The sequence below is a fragment of the Micropterus salmoides genome, unplaced genomic scaffold (genome assembly GCF_014851395.1).
Source record: "Micropterus salmoides isolate LMB-PRFRI ecotype aquatic unplaced genomic scaffold, ASM1485139v1 Ms_hic_scaffold_5, whole genome shotgun sequence".
Classification (NCBI taxonomy): Eukaryota; Metazoa; Chordata; class Actinopteri; order Centrarchiformes; family Centrarchidae; genus Micropterus; species Micropterus salmoides.
This window is the reverse complement of record NW_024044237.1, coordinates 39,712,040-39,729,094: the sequence shown is the minus strand read 5'-3', so window position 1 is coordinate 39,729,094 and position 17,055 is coordinate 39,712,040. Positions and strand designations below refer to the sequence as shown.

The 17,055-nt window shown below is 41.9% G+C and overlaps 1 protein-coding gene across 5 annotated transcripts in view; it reads left to right on the top strand.

The window, feature by feature from the left end:
- Positions 1-15,204, top strand: part of patj (PATJ crumbs cell polarity complex component) — a 202,823-nt gene extending 187,619 nt beyond the window's left edge. For all 5 annotated transcript variants that reach the window (XM_038698650.1, XM_038698651.1, XM_038698647.1 and 2 more), the window contains 12 exons: positions 1,862-1,968; positions 2,208-2,291; positions 3,542-3,735; positions 3,824-3,971; positions 5,249-5,335; positions 5,685-5,859; positions 8,302-8,339; positions 9,401-9,523; positions 9,655-9,759; positions 10,339-10,442; positions 10,517-10,640; positions 12,564-15,204. In XM_038698650.1, the coding sequence (XP_038554578.1) occupies positions 1,862-1,968; positions 2,208-2,291; positions 3,542-3,735; positions 3,824-3,971; positions 5,249-5,335; positions 5,685-5,859; positions 8,302-8,339; positions 9,401-9,523; positions 9,655-9,759; positions 10,339-10,442; positions 10,517-10,640; positions 12,564-12,710 (1,436 nt within the window). In that variant the 3' untranslated portion in view covers positions 12,711-15,204. The remainder of the gene's footprint in view (positions 1-1,861; positions 1,969-2,207; positions 2,292-3,541; positions 3,736-3,823; positions 3,972-5,248; positions 5,336-5,684; positions 5,860-8,301; positions 8,340-9,400; positions 9,524-9,654; positions 9,760-10,338; positions 10,443-10,516; positions 10,641-12,563) is intronic.
- The last annotated feature ends 1,851 nt before the right edge of the window (positions 15,205-17,055 follow it).

Sequence of the window (17,055 nt, the reverse complement as noted above, 5' to 3'; positions counted from 1 at the left end):
CCTTCAAACTTCGCTACACTTTTGTTGTTTGTCTGTTTTAATGGCAAAAACGTGTGTCTGACATAAATACAGTCATTGGAAGATGAAGACGGGCCAGACCACGACCCACCCGGCCCAAACAACCAGACCAGGTGACCGATCGCTCAGAGGAGAGGAAAGAGAGCCAGGAGAGGAGCCATGCTGGCCCAGCTTGGACTTAATTCTGCTCCTATAGAGTCGGTCGGGACAAAACGGGACTCATTTTGACCAGAAAACGGAATTCAGAGTCCACATCGTTACAGAGACCTGCCCCGGGTCAAGCACTCTGCAGGCGGTCCGTGTTCCGAGCTGTCAGCGCAAGACTCCGGCGAGATGAGACGAGGTGGACTCTGGGTTTTACATCGATGGTACTCGGTGCTCAAACACAGTGAAGACGGACTCTGTTCAGACTGCTTATTGTGAAGATGAAACTTTCATATCATCATCTGGTTGCTGCTCTTTACATTCACCCCAGAAGCAAATTTAAAAAATGCACTGACAATATTCTGGGTGAATGTGTGATAGAATATGTTGTATATAAATAACTGCATATATTGTTTTATTTATATGATACCATATTTTATATTATATGTTGTGCGTATCGTGAAGGAACTACAAACTGCGTTTCATTATGCAGCCTTGTGCTGTGTAATGACAAATAGCCATTGTCATGTTGTGTTTTTTGGAACAAGACGTGACCATATTTAATTGAGAGGGTGGAGCTAGCTAGCTTGGTTAGCAAGGTGCATCTGTAATTCACGTTAGCAGTGATATTAGCCGGGATGCTAATTTTGGCTAACGACAAACGGGCTTTAAACAGAATGAGCGTCCGACTCCTGATGAGCTTTTTCAGCGGCGCCGGTTAAATGTTCACAGAGCAGCGGATACGAGTCGCCTCTATCCTGATTGACAGGTCGCCATAGAGACTTGTCAATCAGCTTGTAGCCCCGCCATAAGCGGAGGTAGCGTGGGTGCGTGGGGGTGGCCGACCCAGGGCCCACACTGGTAGGGGGCCCGCTACCTGGACTATGAAGTTTAGCTCAGTTGATTGTAGTGGACACGGACAAACAACAACGGTTTATGACGATACGCTGTACCTGGAGAATTTAGCAGCTCTTATCAAATGAAACGTTCCCTTCATTCATGGTTTCAACGGTAAACGACCACAAGAAGGACAACTACCAGCATAAACACTGGATTCTAAGGAGACTAAGTAATATTTGTATTTCAAACAAATGGCAAACTTATTAGCACATTTTAACAAAACTCCCTTCACCCTCATGCATCATGGGAATTCCGAGGGAGGGGCGTAGGCTGCGCAAGGGTTTATTTACGGCGTGAACTTCCTCTGGAAGCCTCTCAGAAGCGTTTCAGCAGCGCAGCCTGCCCCACGTTAACGACTTGTTTTAATTGTCCTTTTTGTGTTTCTACTACATTCTTCAAAGCTCTCCGTGGCTCGCTTTCGTTCCTCGTCTTGACGGGTGCGTCTAGCAGCTACCACAGGGAGCATTTCAGAATAAGAGCGTTTTACCCGCCGGACTTTGCCGACATGTTTAGATGTTGTTGATTTGGTGATTAGTGCTTTTTGTGCTTCTATGATTAAGTAGCTACGTAGTAAAACTGTTTCTTTTTTATCGATTTATCTGACGCTTTTATCCAGAGCGACTTACAATTGCTGTACGTGTCAGAGGTCACACGCCTCTGGAGCAACGAGGGGTTAAGTGTCTTGCTCAGGGACACAGTGGCGGATGGTCACAGTGGGGGACTGGCTTCAGTCTTGAGAGCCGGAGGTTCCTGCTTGGTCTGATCTAATCTTCCCCTTCCTCCCCCTCCTTCTCCTCAGACCCATCATGCTGTGCGGTGGTTCCTGGCCAGGAGACGCTGCTGGAGATCTGTAAAGGTCGATCAGGACTCGGACTCAGTATAGTGGGAGGAAGAGACACACAGCTGGTAACGCACACACCAGTTAAAAATGGAAAACAACATGTTGGAGATAAATGTGTTTTAATTGAGAGCAGATATTTGTGAACCGACACCAGGATGGTACGAGGTCCTGCAGGTGTGTCTAGCTTCATCAGCAGCTTCGCCTCGGTATCAGTTTCTGCTGATCAGTAAAAAACACAGTAACCAGCTGGAAGAGCTGAAATGATCTCTCTCTCTTTCATTGTTTCTCTATGTCTCTCTACCAGGACGCCATAGTGATCCATGAGGTTTATGAAGAAGGAGCTGCAGCCAGAGACGGACGACTGTGGGCAGGAGACCAGATACTCGAGGTACCCACACAATACTGCAGTACTGGGAGTACTAGTAATATAAATACATATATAAACAGTCACCTTGACCTTAATTATTATTGTCAACACCGTCACTGCTTAAACTGTCATTACTAGTATGTGTATATATGTATATATATATACATACACATATATAATATATATATGTGTGTGTATATATATATGTGTATGTGTATATACTATAACTACTACTTCTTTATACACTAATGTGTTATATAGAAACAGTAATACTGCTGTAACCGCTGTACTTTTGATCCTGAGTATTAAACAGGGCATATTGTGTACTAGTACTGCTATTTTAGCTCTTCCTACTCATATTACTGTTAGTACTAATGTCTAATACTGCAGTATTATGACAAATGGAAAATATAAACAACATCTCCCTCTGCTGGAAAAATACTGATGATACATGATGTTTGTTAAGCAATATCAGCAGGTGTAAAAATGGCATAAAAATGTTGATCAGGTAGAAAGAACAAAATGTTAAGGATGGAGGAACACAGAGATTTTGGGCCATGAAGGCTGTAGAGATGTTTTAAAAAGTGACTGCAGCAGAGAGTCTAAAGATCGATCCAGAGTTTCTAAAACTCACCAGGTGGCAGAAAAACAACCGGATGTTTTTGCAGAATTGAGTCTGAAATCAAGCGTGACACCTGAGTCAGACAGAGGACGAAGTGAGGATGTTAAAGAGGTGGTATTCTGCTTTTCCCCTCTCCTTTACTGAGTTAAATATCTTTTTTGTGCTGTAACAGGTTTGCAGAGTGAAAAAGCCCAAAGTGAGTTCCCATCTCCCACAGAAAACTCTGCTCTGAACTGAAAACAGCTCGTTTGTAGTCCAGCCGCTTCCCTTTCATCCCTGTGACGTCACAGGGATGAAAGCTAAACGCGCCTCACGTAACGCTCGCCGAGCGCCGACTCCGACACGCCCTCAGAAACAGCGAGCTGCAGCACACAGCTCTCCTCTCCCTTCCAAACACTAGCTACCCTCCAGGCAGTCAGTGGACAGAAAGTTGTTCCTGTGATGTAGAGACAGAGCTCAGTTAAAACTTTATGGATACAGATTAATAACTCACCGCTCTGAAACTCTCGCTCCAGTCCGTGATGCCAAGCTGGTCGGCAACACGTACGGCTGAACCCGAGCCGTTTACCGGTGAAAAGAGCTTTTTGAACCTGAAAATGAGCAGAATACCATACCACCAAACCTTTAATGTTTTCATGTGTGAGTGCAGGTGAACGGGGTGGACCTCCGCGGTGCGTCCCACGAGGAAGCAATCGCCGCGCTGCGTCAGACGCCGGCGAAGGTTCGCATGACGGTGCTGAGGGACGAGGCTCAGTACAGAGACGAGGAGAACCTGGACGTCTTTAAGGTGGAGCTGCAGAAGAAGAGCGGCAGAGGGCTGGGACTCAGCATCGTCGGGAAGAGGTCCGCCTTAAAAAACACAACACAGACACTTTGTGTTTTACCTCTGTTGTTACCATCATGTAGCTCAGAGTGTGTGTGTGTGTTTCAGGAGTGGCAGCGGCGTGTTTATCTCTGAGGTGGTCCGAGGGGGCGCTGCAGAGCTGGACGGTCGCCTGATGCAGGGAGATCAGATTCTGTCAGTCAACGGAGACGACACGAAACACGCCTCCCAGGAAGCTGTCGCTGCCATCCTGAAGGTAACACACACACAGAATGTTTCCTTTTTATTTGATAGTTGGCAGATAGACAGGAAACAGGGTCGTTTTTCACATATTTGTCTTGTACTTTTATCTGTATGTAGAGCAGGGGTCGGCAAATAAGTCTTTACATGGCGGGACAGAACAAAGTCCAGTTATTTCAAATGTATACTCGTGTGCACGCTTAGCTCAGTCGGTTCTGTGCGGGACTCCTGTTAGGAAAGTTGTAAGATTTTGCACATGCTCACAATAAAGCATGTGCTGCAGTGTGTGTGTGTGTGTGTGTGTGTGTGTGTGTGTGTGTGTGCGTGCGTGCGTGCGTCCCAGCGTTTGATCATAATTCAAAAACCTGTGGATGCTTATTTTCTTTCCCCTGAGGAGATTCAGGGGAATCCTGTCACACGTTTACTGACGGCTTTTTCAGAAGTGTGTCAAGTAAGCCAGAGTCTCTTGTGAATGTCCTTCAGAACTTTTCAAAGAAACGTTCTCACGCTTTTATTTTGAAGGCACAATCACTTAAGAGGAAGCTGCTATCAATTTATTTATTTTTATTTTTCTGTTATCAAAGCAATCTGGCCGCGGGCCAGATATTAATGCTGCGGGCCGGTTCTGGCCCGTAGGCCGCCTATTGCCAACCACTGATCAAGAGGATGATCTCTTTTCAAAATAATTGTAACTCAATTATTTGCTCAACCCCTCAGCCTGTTTTTATTTTCCATTTAACTCTTTTAACCCTGATTGTACGCTGCACTGTAACTGTTATTATATTTTAATGTGTATTTTTTCAATTTCCCTTTGTTGCTTTTAAACTTTTCTATATTTCCCTGTTGCTTTTATGTTTGATGTAAAGCACTTTGAATTACCTTGCTGTTGAAATGTGTTACACAAATAAACTTGCCTTGCCTTTATCCAGTAGGGGGCAGATTCGGACCAAATCATCCCCGCTTGACACAAGAATATTTTTCGATTTTGCAAAACGTAAATACAGGTGCAATATCGTGGAAAGTTTCTGTGGGCACCAGAACCAGACTGAGAGATTAAAGGCTCAGGAAACCTTTGCAGGTGTTAATCAGCTGATTAGAGCAGATTTTTAAGTTAAAAATTCTTTATTCTGAAATTCTAATACATTTTGAGATACTGGAGTTTTGATTTCCATGAGCCGTAATCATCAAGATTAAAACCCAAAAAAGGCCTGAAATATTTCACTCTTTGTGTAATGTGTGTGTGTGTGTGTGTGTGTGTGTGTGTGTGTGTGTGTGTGTGTGTGTGTTCTGCAGTGTGCTCGGGGTCCGGTCCTGTTGGAGCTCGGACGGCTCAAAGCTGCGTCCTGGATCTCGTCCAGACGCAACTCACAAGGAAGCCAGGTGTGTGTTTGCTGTTTGTCTGTCTTTGTGAGAACCGGGTTAGACCTTTGGGGTAACGAGGTTCTCGCCGCTTTAACGAGCTGTTTGAGGGTTCAGACTTGGTTTAGGGTCAGTGTCGGAACCACGTTTAAGGTTTTAGGACTGTATTAAGCCAGGGTGGGTCCTCACAAGCGTTAAAGCACAAACGTTTGTTTTTATGAAGGCCTGGTTTTCTAATCCCGTGTTAGTTTCTCTTAAGGTTCAGACACGTTTTAAAGATGATCTGGATGAGTCGGCGTGTGAAAAAGAAAACAACCTGCTGGTTTATAAATAACAGAACATGGTTTCGTATGAACTCTCTCTGTCCCAGATGAGTCATGTGAGTGGGAGCAGCTCAGGTGTTGTGGCTCCGCCCCTCATGCAGACCCCGACATCATGTGACCCCGCGACCACCGACCCCCCGACATTGATCTCCAGCGGCGCCCTGCCCCTCAATAACGACCTGAAGTCCACCAGTGACATCACTTCCTCCTCCAACGGCGCAGGTGAAGTTAACTAGAAACAACTTTCTGAACGTTTCAGCTTTTTGTTCGTCGCAGGACGTCGAACACGCGACAGCGCGGCGTTTAAAGGAAAAGGAAAAACGCTCGTGTCTGTCTGACTTGCATGTTGGATGTTGTTAGTGAACATCCAGTGGTCAGCTGGCTGTAGTGGATCAAACCTGACAACCACAGAAAGGACTGAGAGACCTTGCAAAGAAAAGCTCCCCTAAAAAGACAGATTTATCCAGAAACTCTGCAGATTTGGGGACAGATTTGTACTTTTTAAAGGTACAAGAGGGAGTTGAATTGGTTTTCTTCATGGTTAATGATTTCTAAGGGGTAAAAAAAATCTTTTATCTACCAAATCGCAGTAAAGCCACATGAAGGTTTACATTTATGGGTTGCTTTCATGCTATTCAGCACATTTTAAGGTGTTTTAAAGGTTCAGTGTCTACGTTTTAGTATCTGTACACTACTTTAGGTCCCATGTACACTTTGTTTCTCTTTTTGCAATAAAGATTTAAGGAGGAAAAAAGGATTCTGATTATTCCGACAGTCACCGCTCACCCCTCCCTTTGCAAGCGCTCTGAGCTAAATAACACATTTAATTTCTCTCCTACTTCTAACAAACAAGACTACTACTAATACTACTACTTGTACTTCTTCTTCTTCATACATATTTAACGTAGTGATGAAATGTGCTCTGTAGAGCAGTTTGTCTGTTCCTGTAAGAGGCCCCGCGGTGTCTGTAGATATTAATGTCTCATTCTAAGGTAATAAAAACATAACGGTTCATTATGCAAGGTCTTTAAACACCACTGAAAACATAGTTCTGGATCTTATATTACAAACTGGACCTTTAACAGGTAAATTTTATACAACCTCAGTTCCAATGAAGTTGGGACGTTGTGTAAAACCTAAATACAAACAGAATACAATGATTTGCAAATCCTTTTCAGCCTGTGTTCAACTGAATGCACCACAAAGACATTTAATATTCAAACTGATAAACTTTATTGTTTTTAGCAAATATTCACTCACTTTGAATTTGTTGCCTGCAACACGTTCTGAACAGCTGGGACAGCAGCGTGTTCACCGCTGTGTTACATCACCTTTCCTTTTAACAACACTCAGTAAGCGTTTGGGAACTGAGGACACCAACTGTTGAAGCTTTGTAGCTGGAATTCTTTCTCATTCTTGCTTGATGTACAACTTCAGTTGCTCAACGGTCTCCGTTGTTCGTAATGCGCCACACATTTTCAATGGGAGACAGGTCTGGACTGCAGGCAGGCCGGTCTGGGACCCGCACTCTTTTACTACGAAGCCACGCTGCCGTGACCCGTGCAGGATGTGGCTCGGCATCGTCTCGCTGAAATCAACAGGGACGTCCCTGATAAAGACGTTGCTTGGATGGCAGCATGTGTTGCTCCAAAACCTGTATGTACCTTTCAGCATTAATGTGCAAGTTCCCCCTGCCATGGGCACTAACACCCCCCCCACACCATCACAGATGCTGGCTTTGCAACTTTGCGCTGATAACAGTCCGGATGGTCCTTTTCCTCTTTGGCCCGGAGGACACGACGTCCATAATGTCCAAAAACTATTTGAAATGTGGACTCGTCAGACCACAGCGCACTTTTCCACTTCGCGTCAGTCCGTCTCAGAGGAGCCCAGAGAAGCCGGCGGCGTTTCTGGGTGTCGTTGATATGTGGCTTTCGCTTTGCATGGTAGAGTTTTAACTCGCACGTGTTGATGTAGCGACGAACTGCTTTAACTGACAAAGTGTTCCTGAGCCCGTGTGGTAATATTCTTTACACACTGATGTCTGTTTTTAATTTGAAGGTCACGAGCATCCAATGAGCACGTGCAGAGATTTCTCCAGATTCTCTGAATCTTTTGATGACATTATGGATCGTACAGGATGAAATCCCTAAATTCTGTAAAGAATCTTGACTTTGTAGTGTATTAAATTGAGGTTGAAAAGGATTTGCAGATGAATGTATTCTGGTTTTATTTACATTTTACACAACGTCCCAACTTGGGGTTGTATAACTACATACTGATATCTGCCCGATCCTCACTCAAATAGCTAGATCATCTGTGAGAAGAGGCCGATCTATTCATGCTTTAAATACTTTCTTAAAAACTTCTATTCGTACTACGACATGCGTCAGCAGTGCGCTGGTAGACATTTTATTTCACACTGGTATCGGATCGGTCGATACTCAAAGCCTACGTATCGGGACAGAAAAAGGAGAATCAGTGCACCGCTAATTTTAATGGCTGTTCTCTGTGTGGCATTGAAGCATCTATTGATGTCCAGTGAAAGGAGAAAGGTGAAGGCACACAGTGCATTTTCATCTGTAACATGATGTGATATAATGAGAAACCCTTCAGCTGACTGGTTTAATGTTGATCACTGTTCTTTGTTCTGTGCGTGTGCAGGGGTAGATGGAGGCATCCGCACGGTGGAGATCACACGGGTAAAAATCCTCACACACTCTCACACACAGCAAAGTTAGTAATACTATAATGAGGCGTAATGATCCCTTAATTACATCCTCATTTTAATCCAATAACTGTCTTAATCCCCAGTGTGGCAATGACAAAGTACATGCAGCAGCAGCGTATACACAAGACCAAATATTACAGTATGTTTAAAAAAAACTATACAAAGTATAAAAAAGTGCTTTTAGGGGCCATGAGTCAGTTTTCTAAGTTCAGGCCTGGAACAAAATGGCTCTGGAGGATTTTAATGGACCTTTGAAGAGAAGCATTACATGTAAATGCAGTAGAGCCGGGGCGATCCATCAAGGTCATTGGTTATGAAAATACCAAATGAGTTGGATCTGCCGGTGTTACACAATATTCTCTGAACTCTTTTAAGTCCCTTCTTAAAACATACTTTTATAGGAGAGCCTTTCCCGATCTTATTTGACTTTATTTTATCCCTTTTATTTTATTGTATTTTACTAATTTTATATTAATCTGTATTTTAGTCTTTTCAATGTTTTCATGCTCTTATCTTGTTTTTTTGCATTATTGTCTTTACACTTGTTAAAGCACTTTGTAACTTGTTTTTGAACAAAAGTGCTCTACAAATAAGGATTATTATTATTATTATTATTTATTATTATTATTATTATTATTCTGTGACCCTTCAGACCGTTTTATCGTACTTCATTGCATGTTTTATTGTGATAGTTGTCACCAAACACAATGGCGCCGTAGGGAAGGAGCTTTATTGCCAAGTAGGGTTTTACACATACAAGGAATTTGCTTCGGTGATAAGTTGCTACACGCAGACAAACATACAGTTGACATAGATAAATGTATTAATGTATAAACACGGAATCGACAATGCAAGTTAAATAAGAATATTAAAAAGAATAGAGAAAATAATACAAGTAATTTGCGGAGAAAGAACAACCTCGCAGATATTTACACGTGCATTATTCTGGGTTTGTGTTGTGCAGAAATGTGTGACCCGTCAGATTTTGTGACACTAGACACTATACAACCGGTCTCCATTTCCTCCCTTCAGGGCGCCAGTGACTCCCTCGGGGTGAGTATAGCGGGAGGGAAGGGCAGCCCGCTGGGTGACATCCCCATCTTCATCGCCATGATTCAGGCCAACGGAGTCGCTGCCAAGACGCACAGACTCAAGGTAGACTGAGACGTGTGGGGGTGCGTTAGTTTGTGTATGAACTAATTAAGTCGCTCCATCCTACACACAGTAATACTACATGTAAATAAAATACTACTGTCTGTCTCAGTGAAGTTCCCGTGTGTGTTCAGGTGGCCGACAGGATCGTCAGTATTAACGGTCAGTCTGTGGACGGCCTGTCGCACAGCGAGGTGGTCACCATGCTAAAGAACAGCTACGGGAACATCAGCCTGAAGGTAACACTGCCGCTGTCATTCTGACCTAAAGCTGCGTTCACTCAATTTATGTCTTCTTTTATTGACTGTTCACATTATTTTTTAAACGTGGCCCATATCAGAAACCAGTGTGAACGTCTGCGGCCTGAAAGGATTATACGACGTCACACGCAGCACGTTGTCGTACGGAGGTGAACATAGACGTCAGCACGTACTTGCTAAGGCCCCAACTGCACCACTTTTTAAAAACCCGCCCAGACTAAAACGGCGAATCCGAAGAGCTAAGTGAAGTCTGCGCGACTGACCCGCCCTTCTCTGCTTCTGATTGGCTAGTAGTCCTTAACTAGGAACTGAGCATGTGCAACTCCCAACAAAGATCATTTAGAGGCAAGATGTATCACTCCATAGCTAAAACGAAGCCTTCAACACAGGCTGAAAAGAGGAGCTGCAGCAATGTGCAGTATGACAAAAATATAACCATGGAAACCTGCTCTGGAACAAACTCTAAATAAGATGAGGAACCTGAAAATGAGCAGAATACCACCTCTTTAAATTCAGCTTAACCAACTGACACACTCTGTTTCTTTATGTGTGTCTCAGGTGGTGGCGGACACCAACATCAGCGCTATCGCCACTCAGGTAGAGAGTTTGTCCAGCAGCTCCAGTCTGTCAGCCAGCACGGACGCGCACACAGCAGAGCCAGAGTGAGTACGCACGCACACACACAGGTGACAGGTGGTGCTAACCTGTATCTGACCTTCCTCCTCCTCCTCCTCAGAGGTCCGCGACCCCGCAGCATCAGTCTGGAGAAAGGCTCTGAGGGACTCGGCTTCAGCATCGTCGGAGGATTCGGCAGCCCACATGGAGACTTGCCCATCTACGTCAAGACTGTCTTCAGCAAGGTCAGAACCTGCCTGTGAACCTCTTAATGCTAAGCTAGGCTAACCAGTTCCTGCCTCCGGTGCTGTAGGAAACATTTGTTGCGCTGTCCAATCGAGAGCAATTGACCCTTCGCTAAGCCACGCCCCAAATAACACAGCTGTCCAATCACAGCACAGTATAGGACTCGGTCTAATGGAGGTCCGACACTTTCGTGGCTGCGCTCCATTGACTGTAATGTAAAAGGAGTCGTTTTCTAGCTTTTTTTTGGGTGTATTTTTCAAAGATCTGGTCAAACGCTGTTCCTGCGGCATCTTGTAATAGTTACAGTCGAGAGGCTGAAAGGAGAAGGACGATTTATTCTCTTTCTAAAACCTAAAATAAATTCAGAAAAATGTCGGCTGTGGGTTGTTCCTAATGTGATGTTAGTTAACTAACTTCCTACTGACTGTAACGTAATAAAGTCCTGCTGTTCTGCTTTTTAATGACTGTAATAATGAACAGAGGCCGATCAGCTGTACAGGAACACTGTTGATAATATCGTTGTCTTTTGTTTGTTTACTTTTGCTGTGTCTCAATTCGGGTACTTCCTTGAGTATACTAACATGCAGTACACTGTGTACACTATGTACTTACTTTCTTAGTGCGTTAATTTCCACAGGGTAGTGTTAAATCAGACACTGCTGTTGTGCACTAACCGGAATGACTATTGCAGGATTGCCCAATCCCCCCAGCAGACGCCTGCAGAGCTCCAAAATAAAATGTTCGGAATCAGGTTTCTTGCGAAGTTCAAACTTACACGTGATTGTCCTTGGTATACTGGTGCATAAATAAGAATTATATAAAATAAAAGCAATAGAAAGCAAGTACTGTAACCACGTCTAAGATGATAATAATAATAATAATAATAATTAATAAAGTAAAGACATTCCCCTTTTCATGCTACTTCTGTTGTTCCGCCACATAGCTAAAATGGCGGTCGTTGAGGGTGAGAAGTGTTCCACACTCAACTCTTTGGCTGTTATGAGTGCACCGTCCGGGTCCTCTCAGTGCACTGCATGCTGCTGTACTTCTCAGTGTGAATGCACTTATGCTCTCAAAATAGTAAGTATGGAAGTGCACAAATTGAGACACAGCATTCGATACTGCAAGCTAGCTGGCTGGCTAGCTAGCTAGCTATGTTACTCTTGACAGCACCCCAAAGCCAATTACCCTCACCACAACCATCACCGAGTGTGTGCCTAAACCTAAGTTATTGATGCATGTCGACCAGTGTAACTACAGTTGCTGTTAGAAGCATAGACTGTATAAAAGAAGTGGACGTAGTATTGCTTTGAATAATACAGAAGGTAAAGAAAGAGCTTAAAAATTAATCGCATATTAAATCGCAATATCGGTAAATATCGTTCAGCCCTACTTCTCAGCTGATTTATTCCCTCAGTAAACACTTTCCTGATGAGTTTATGGTCTCAGTCGCTAGTTTCAAGTTTTCTTCAACACAGCGTGATGTTCATTTAGTAAATTATGGTCCCATTTAGAGGAACAGAGACCAGGAAGCAGGGGAGGCTTTAGGGCGGGGCTACAAGCTGATTAACAAGTCGCTACCATGGCGACCTGTCAATCAGGATAGAGGCGACTTGTATCCGCTGCTCTGTGTACATTTAACCAGCGCTGTTGAAAAAGTTTATCAGGTGTCGGCTGCTCATTTTTCAGGTAAGTGCGTTTTGTTTTTGTTTGTCGCTAGCCAAAATTAGCATCCCAGCTAATATCACAGCTAACATGAATTACAGATGCACCTTGCCAACCAAGCTAGCTAGCTCATCCAAATATGGTCACGTCTGGTTCCAAGCAAAGATGGCGACGGCCAAAATACACTGGTGTAATTGTGGCCCTTTATTTTTTTATTGCTAGCACCATCATGCCGTGTTGGTGTGTGTGTGTTTCAGGGCGCAGCGGCAGTGGATGGGCGTCTGAAGCGAGGCGACCAGATCCTGTCTGTGAACGGAGAGAGTCTGCAGGGAGCAACGCACGAGCAGGCGGTCGCCATCCTCAAGAAACAGAGAGGAACCGTCACACTGAACATCCTGTCATAACACACAGAAACACACACACCTGCATGCACACTGACACACACACACAGAAACACCTGTGACAGGTGGAGGTCAATCACACACATTTTGACTCTTGGACTACGTATCATCATGAATCGTGAACTCTGAACTTCCCAACATGCAAAAAAAGAAACACACTTCCTGTTTGGGCTGGCGCCACTACACACTGATGTCAGCACGGACAGATGCGTCTCACAACAAGAGTTTCTCAACCTTGGGTTCTGGTACGCAGATGGGGTCATAAGAAACGTCTGATGTACTGAGCGGGTACTTAGCGGGTCAGCTCATTGTCATATCTTAACAACTACTGGAACATCTTTGCATGAAATTTGCTGTTCATATAATTCTGCTCCCCAGATCATCGTTTTTTTAAAGATTCTTGCAAAATACTGACTTTTCTTCATCAGGACAAATGATCCACTCAGACAACAGTGATGATTGTGATGGAAATCCGATCCAGGCATTTGTTAAGTGTTTTTATAAAGCTTTAGAATTGAGTAAAGTAGAATTCAAGTTGAAACAACTGTCTCTTTTCTAGTTGACCATGTTCACAATCATAGTTTAACGTGTTAGCATGGTAATATTTGCAAATGGGGACTAAACACAACTAAGGACAATGTCATTTGTTTTGCAAGTATTTGGTCATAAAGCAAACAGAGTATTAGACACATTACCTGGAAAAAAAAGTCGAACAATGTATGATAAATCTATTAATGACATAAAGAAGTATAAGCAGATGAATAAAGCCCAAGTCCCTCCCTTCAACCCCTATGGGATCTTATTTCGGGAAAAAAAAACTGTAAAGTAACATTTAGTTTAGTGTGAAACTGCTCAATGAACTCCATCTTTTATCTCGCACAATATCCAACGTGTTAGCGCAGTAATGCTAAGCTAACATTCATCACTTGCTTGCTACTAGCTAGGTAGCTTAGCTATGTTCCACACACAGATGTATCTCACCTGATGTGTTTGATCCAACGACTCCTGGTCCTTACATCACATCATCTGCACATGGAAGCTGTTTAACGTTAGCTTCGATAACGTTAGCTTCAGTAACGTTAGCTTCAGTGTTAGCTTCAGTCAATAAGAGAAACGCAACTTTTGGGTTTATGGTCTTTGTAATAACGCAGTTTAGCATTCTTATACTTTTTTACAAGAAAATGTAACTTTCTCGGATCAAAACATTTGTCTATTAAGTATTAAGGTCCCACGGAGGTGCACAGGAACTGGAGGGACTTCCATCACGTAGTTCCGTCTTCTCAAATGTGTATATTTGTTGGTTTTCTCAATCTTCTGTGACTGTACAATGAATATTTTGGGCTTTTGGACTGTCTTGGCATTTTCTGGACCAAACTATTAATCGATCATTTGAGAAAATAATTGGTTGATTGTTCGACAATGAAAATAATAATTATTTGCCGCCCCTAAAATGTGTTTCATTAAATTAACCTGAACTAAATTTCACAGCAATCCATCAAATAGTTGTTGAGATATTTTAGTCTGAACCACAGTTGTGTAGATGAAAACACCACCAAAGTTTGTAGGATTCATCCTCTGGGCACCACAAATGTCGATTGTCAACATATTTCAGTCTGCTAGTGTCCCAAAAGAGAGAAATCTGACTCTAAAACATGGTGTTCAAGCCAGAAAAGGTTGAGAAACTCTTTTTAGATCCCTTATCAGTTCAGTATATAATCTAAAACAAATAAGAATCAATATGGAGGCAGAATGGAGTGACATTTAAATCCAGCCTGCACTAGTTCATTCAGCTCTACAGACAAACAACAGGGAGGTTTGTTTTCATGGATGGAAAAAAAAATGTTTATAATCAAGAGGAACAAAAGGGAAATATTGGTAGAAAAGATGTGACTGACACTACTGCACACGTTAGCTTAGCATCTCCTCTGTTAGCCAGTGAGTAGCAGGTTTATGAATGTGGAAACCACCAGAGAGGAGAAGTGTGTGTTAACATGCCATGCTAAGTAGCTAGCCATCAAAAAAGGTACTTTTCATTCATCAAACTGGCAGGAAATGATCATTTCCAAACATGAAAATTACAACAATAAGGTTTAAAGAAATTATGTTGTATGTCATGGGCACACTAATGGAAAATTAAACTTCAATTTAATTAAATGATTTCCTTTAAATATTGACGGTCACAGTCTTTCATATGGAAAAGTTCCACTGTTTATTGTTAACATTAAAAACATTAGTAAAAGGTAACAAAATTGGATTAAACCTTGTAAACTGCAGCATTTATTGAATCAGAAAACTTATTTGTAAAAGCTAAAATCAGTGAGCCTTAATTAAAACACTCTTCTGTAAAAGACAACACTAAAATGTTTGGTTATCAAAAAGCTTTTCGTTAACATTATTTTAAAAAATAAAGCCTCTTTTCAGGTATACAATAACAGTGAAAGCTAGTGTTGTTGTCAAGACCGCCCAAACCGAGACCAAGTCAAGACCAAGACCAGAGTTTATCAAGACAAGACCAAGACTTTTAGGGGCTGAAACCGAGTCAAGACCAAGACCAGTTCCCCACATTACATGGCACACAAAATGTGGAACGAGATCATAGGTACTTCTCAAATTGATCTGAAAGATCCACATTCCCATTAAAACACACACATACAAACACTAAGAGCTGAAATCAACATAAGCATCTTTATTCAACACAATACTTACAATACTAGAGAAGGGGGGACAGTCGTTAACGGGAACAACACATTTTTTATTAGGGTTATTGGTTACATTTAAAGAAATACGCTTTACATCTAATCAAAGTTAGGATGTTAACAAATACTGTAAATCAGACAATGCAAAAGCAATTTATTGATATTTCCAAAGTTCAAAACTTGAAATAAAATCCAGAGTCCTCAATGACCGAGACAAGACAGAGTACAAATGCGGTCGAGTCCGAGACGAGACCAAGACCATCAAAAAGTGGTCTTAAGACCGGTTTCAAGTACTACAACACTAGTGAAAGCCATCTGTTATTTTATACCTTAAGAGTCTTAATTTTTCATTTGTCATTTGGTAAATCATGTGGGTTCTTTCACCCATTAAAAATCTCCTTTCCTTGCAGGAAACCCAATAAAACGCTATATTACAATACATTATGCTCAATTAATCCATTAGTCATCCTCTTAAAACCCATAAAAACACCAAAATTACATAGTTATTTATGGTATTACAAAAAAAAGCTAGTTCTTTACACTCTTCCAAAAAGTGCCATCACATGAACGACAACTCAATATTTTGCTTCCAGTAATGAATCCTTATGTGACGCATAATATATATAATATATAAATCTCATAATGTCTGTCGATGACTCTCAGGACCTGGTGGGCTTGGAGAAGGACCCCCCTGTCGCCCCCCCAACAGATACAGTGTCTTCCACGTGATTGTAGGGATAAATCTAAAAATGTCATCTCTGTACGGAGATTTAAAATAATAACAAAGGCTTTCTAAAAGCAGGTGTAGATAAAAGCAACAGACGGACGCTTGGTAAAACTCTTGTTCTGTCATCTTCAGTCCGTTTCATTTCTGTGTGTCCAGGATGTGTTTAGCCTAGCTTAGCATAAAGACTGAAAGCAGGGGGAAACTGTTAGCCTAACTCCTTCAAAAACAGAAAAAAAAAATCCAACTTCAAAACAGCTCAAATGGTTTGATTAACGTGTTGCATGTCAACTACTTGCATTTGCATTACATATATTAAGGCATTTTAATGTGCTTGGATTAAGGGTCTTTAAGCACCTCTGAGTTTATACCTTAAAGTAACTTAAGTTAATTAAGGTTGGCTTTGTTACACGGAAAAAGCTACAGGATTTACCACAGATTTGGGTTCATTAATAGAAAATTTTAGATATTATAATGCTTTTCTGGATGGATTAAGACTTCACCCGAAAACCATCTTATTGGAAAATTAAGGCTCTTTGAAGGTTTAAAATAACAGATGGCTTTCATTATATTTGGGAAATCTTGAGGGGTTTTTGCCCGTTAGAAATCACCTTTCCATGCAGGAGACCCAATAAAATTATGTATTACCACCCATTATGCTTAATTAATCCATAAAAACACCAAAATCAGATCATTATTAATGGATAAATTAGTTTTAAAGATAGTGTCATACTAAGGATTTCAAAGAAGATATTTTGGGGCTAAAACACATATTTTATGTAAAATTTCTGTCTTTACATGAAGAAATCTATTTATAGTTTAGAATATGAGTTAGAATGCTAAGCTAACAGACTTAATTTACATTGTTAAGAGCAAAACATTTACTAATTTGAAGTATGTTGTTTGAGCATTTATCAAGGCTATACAC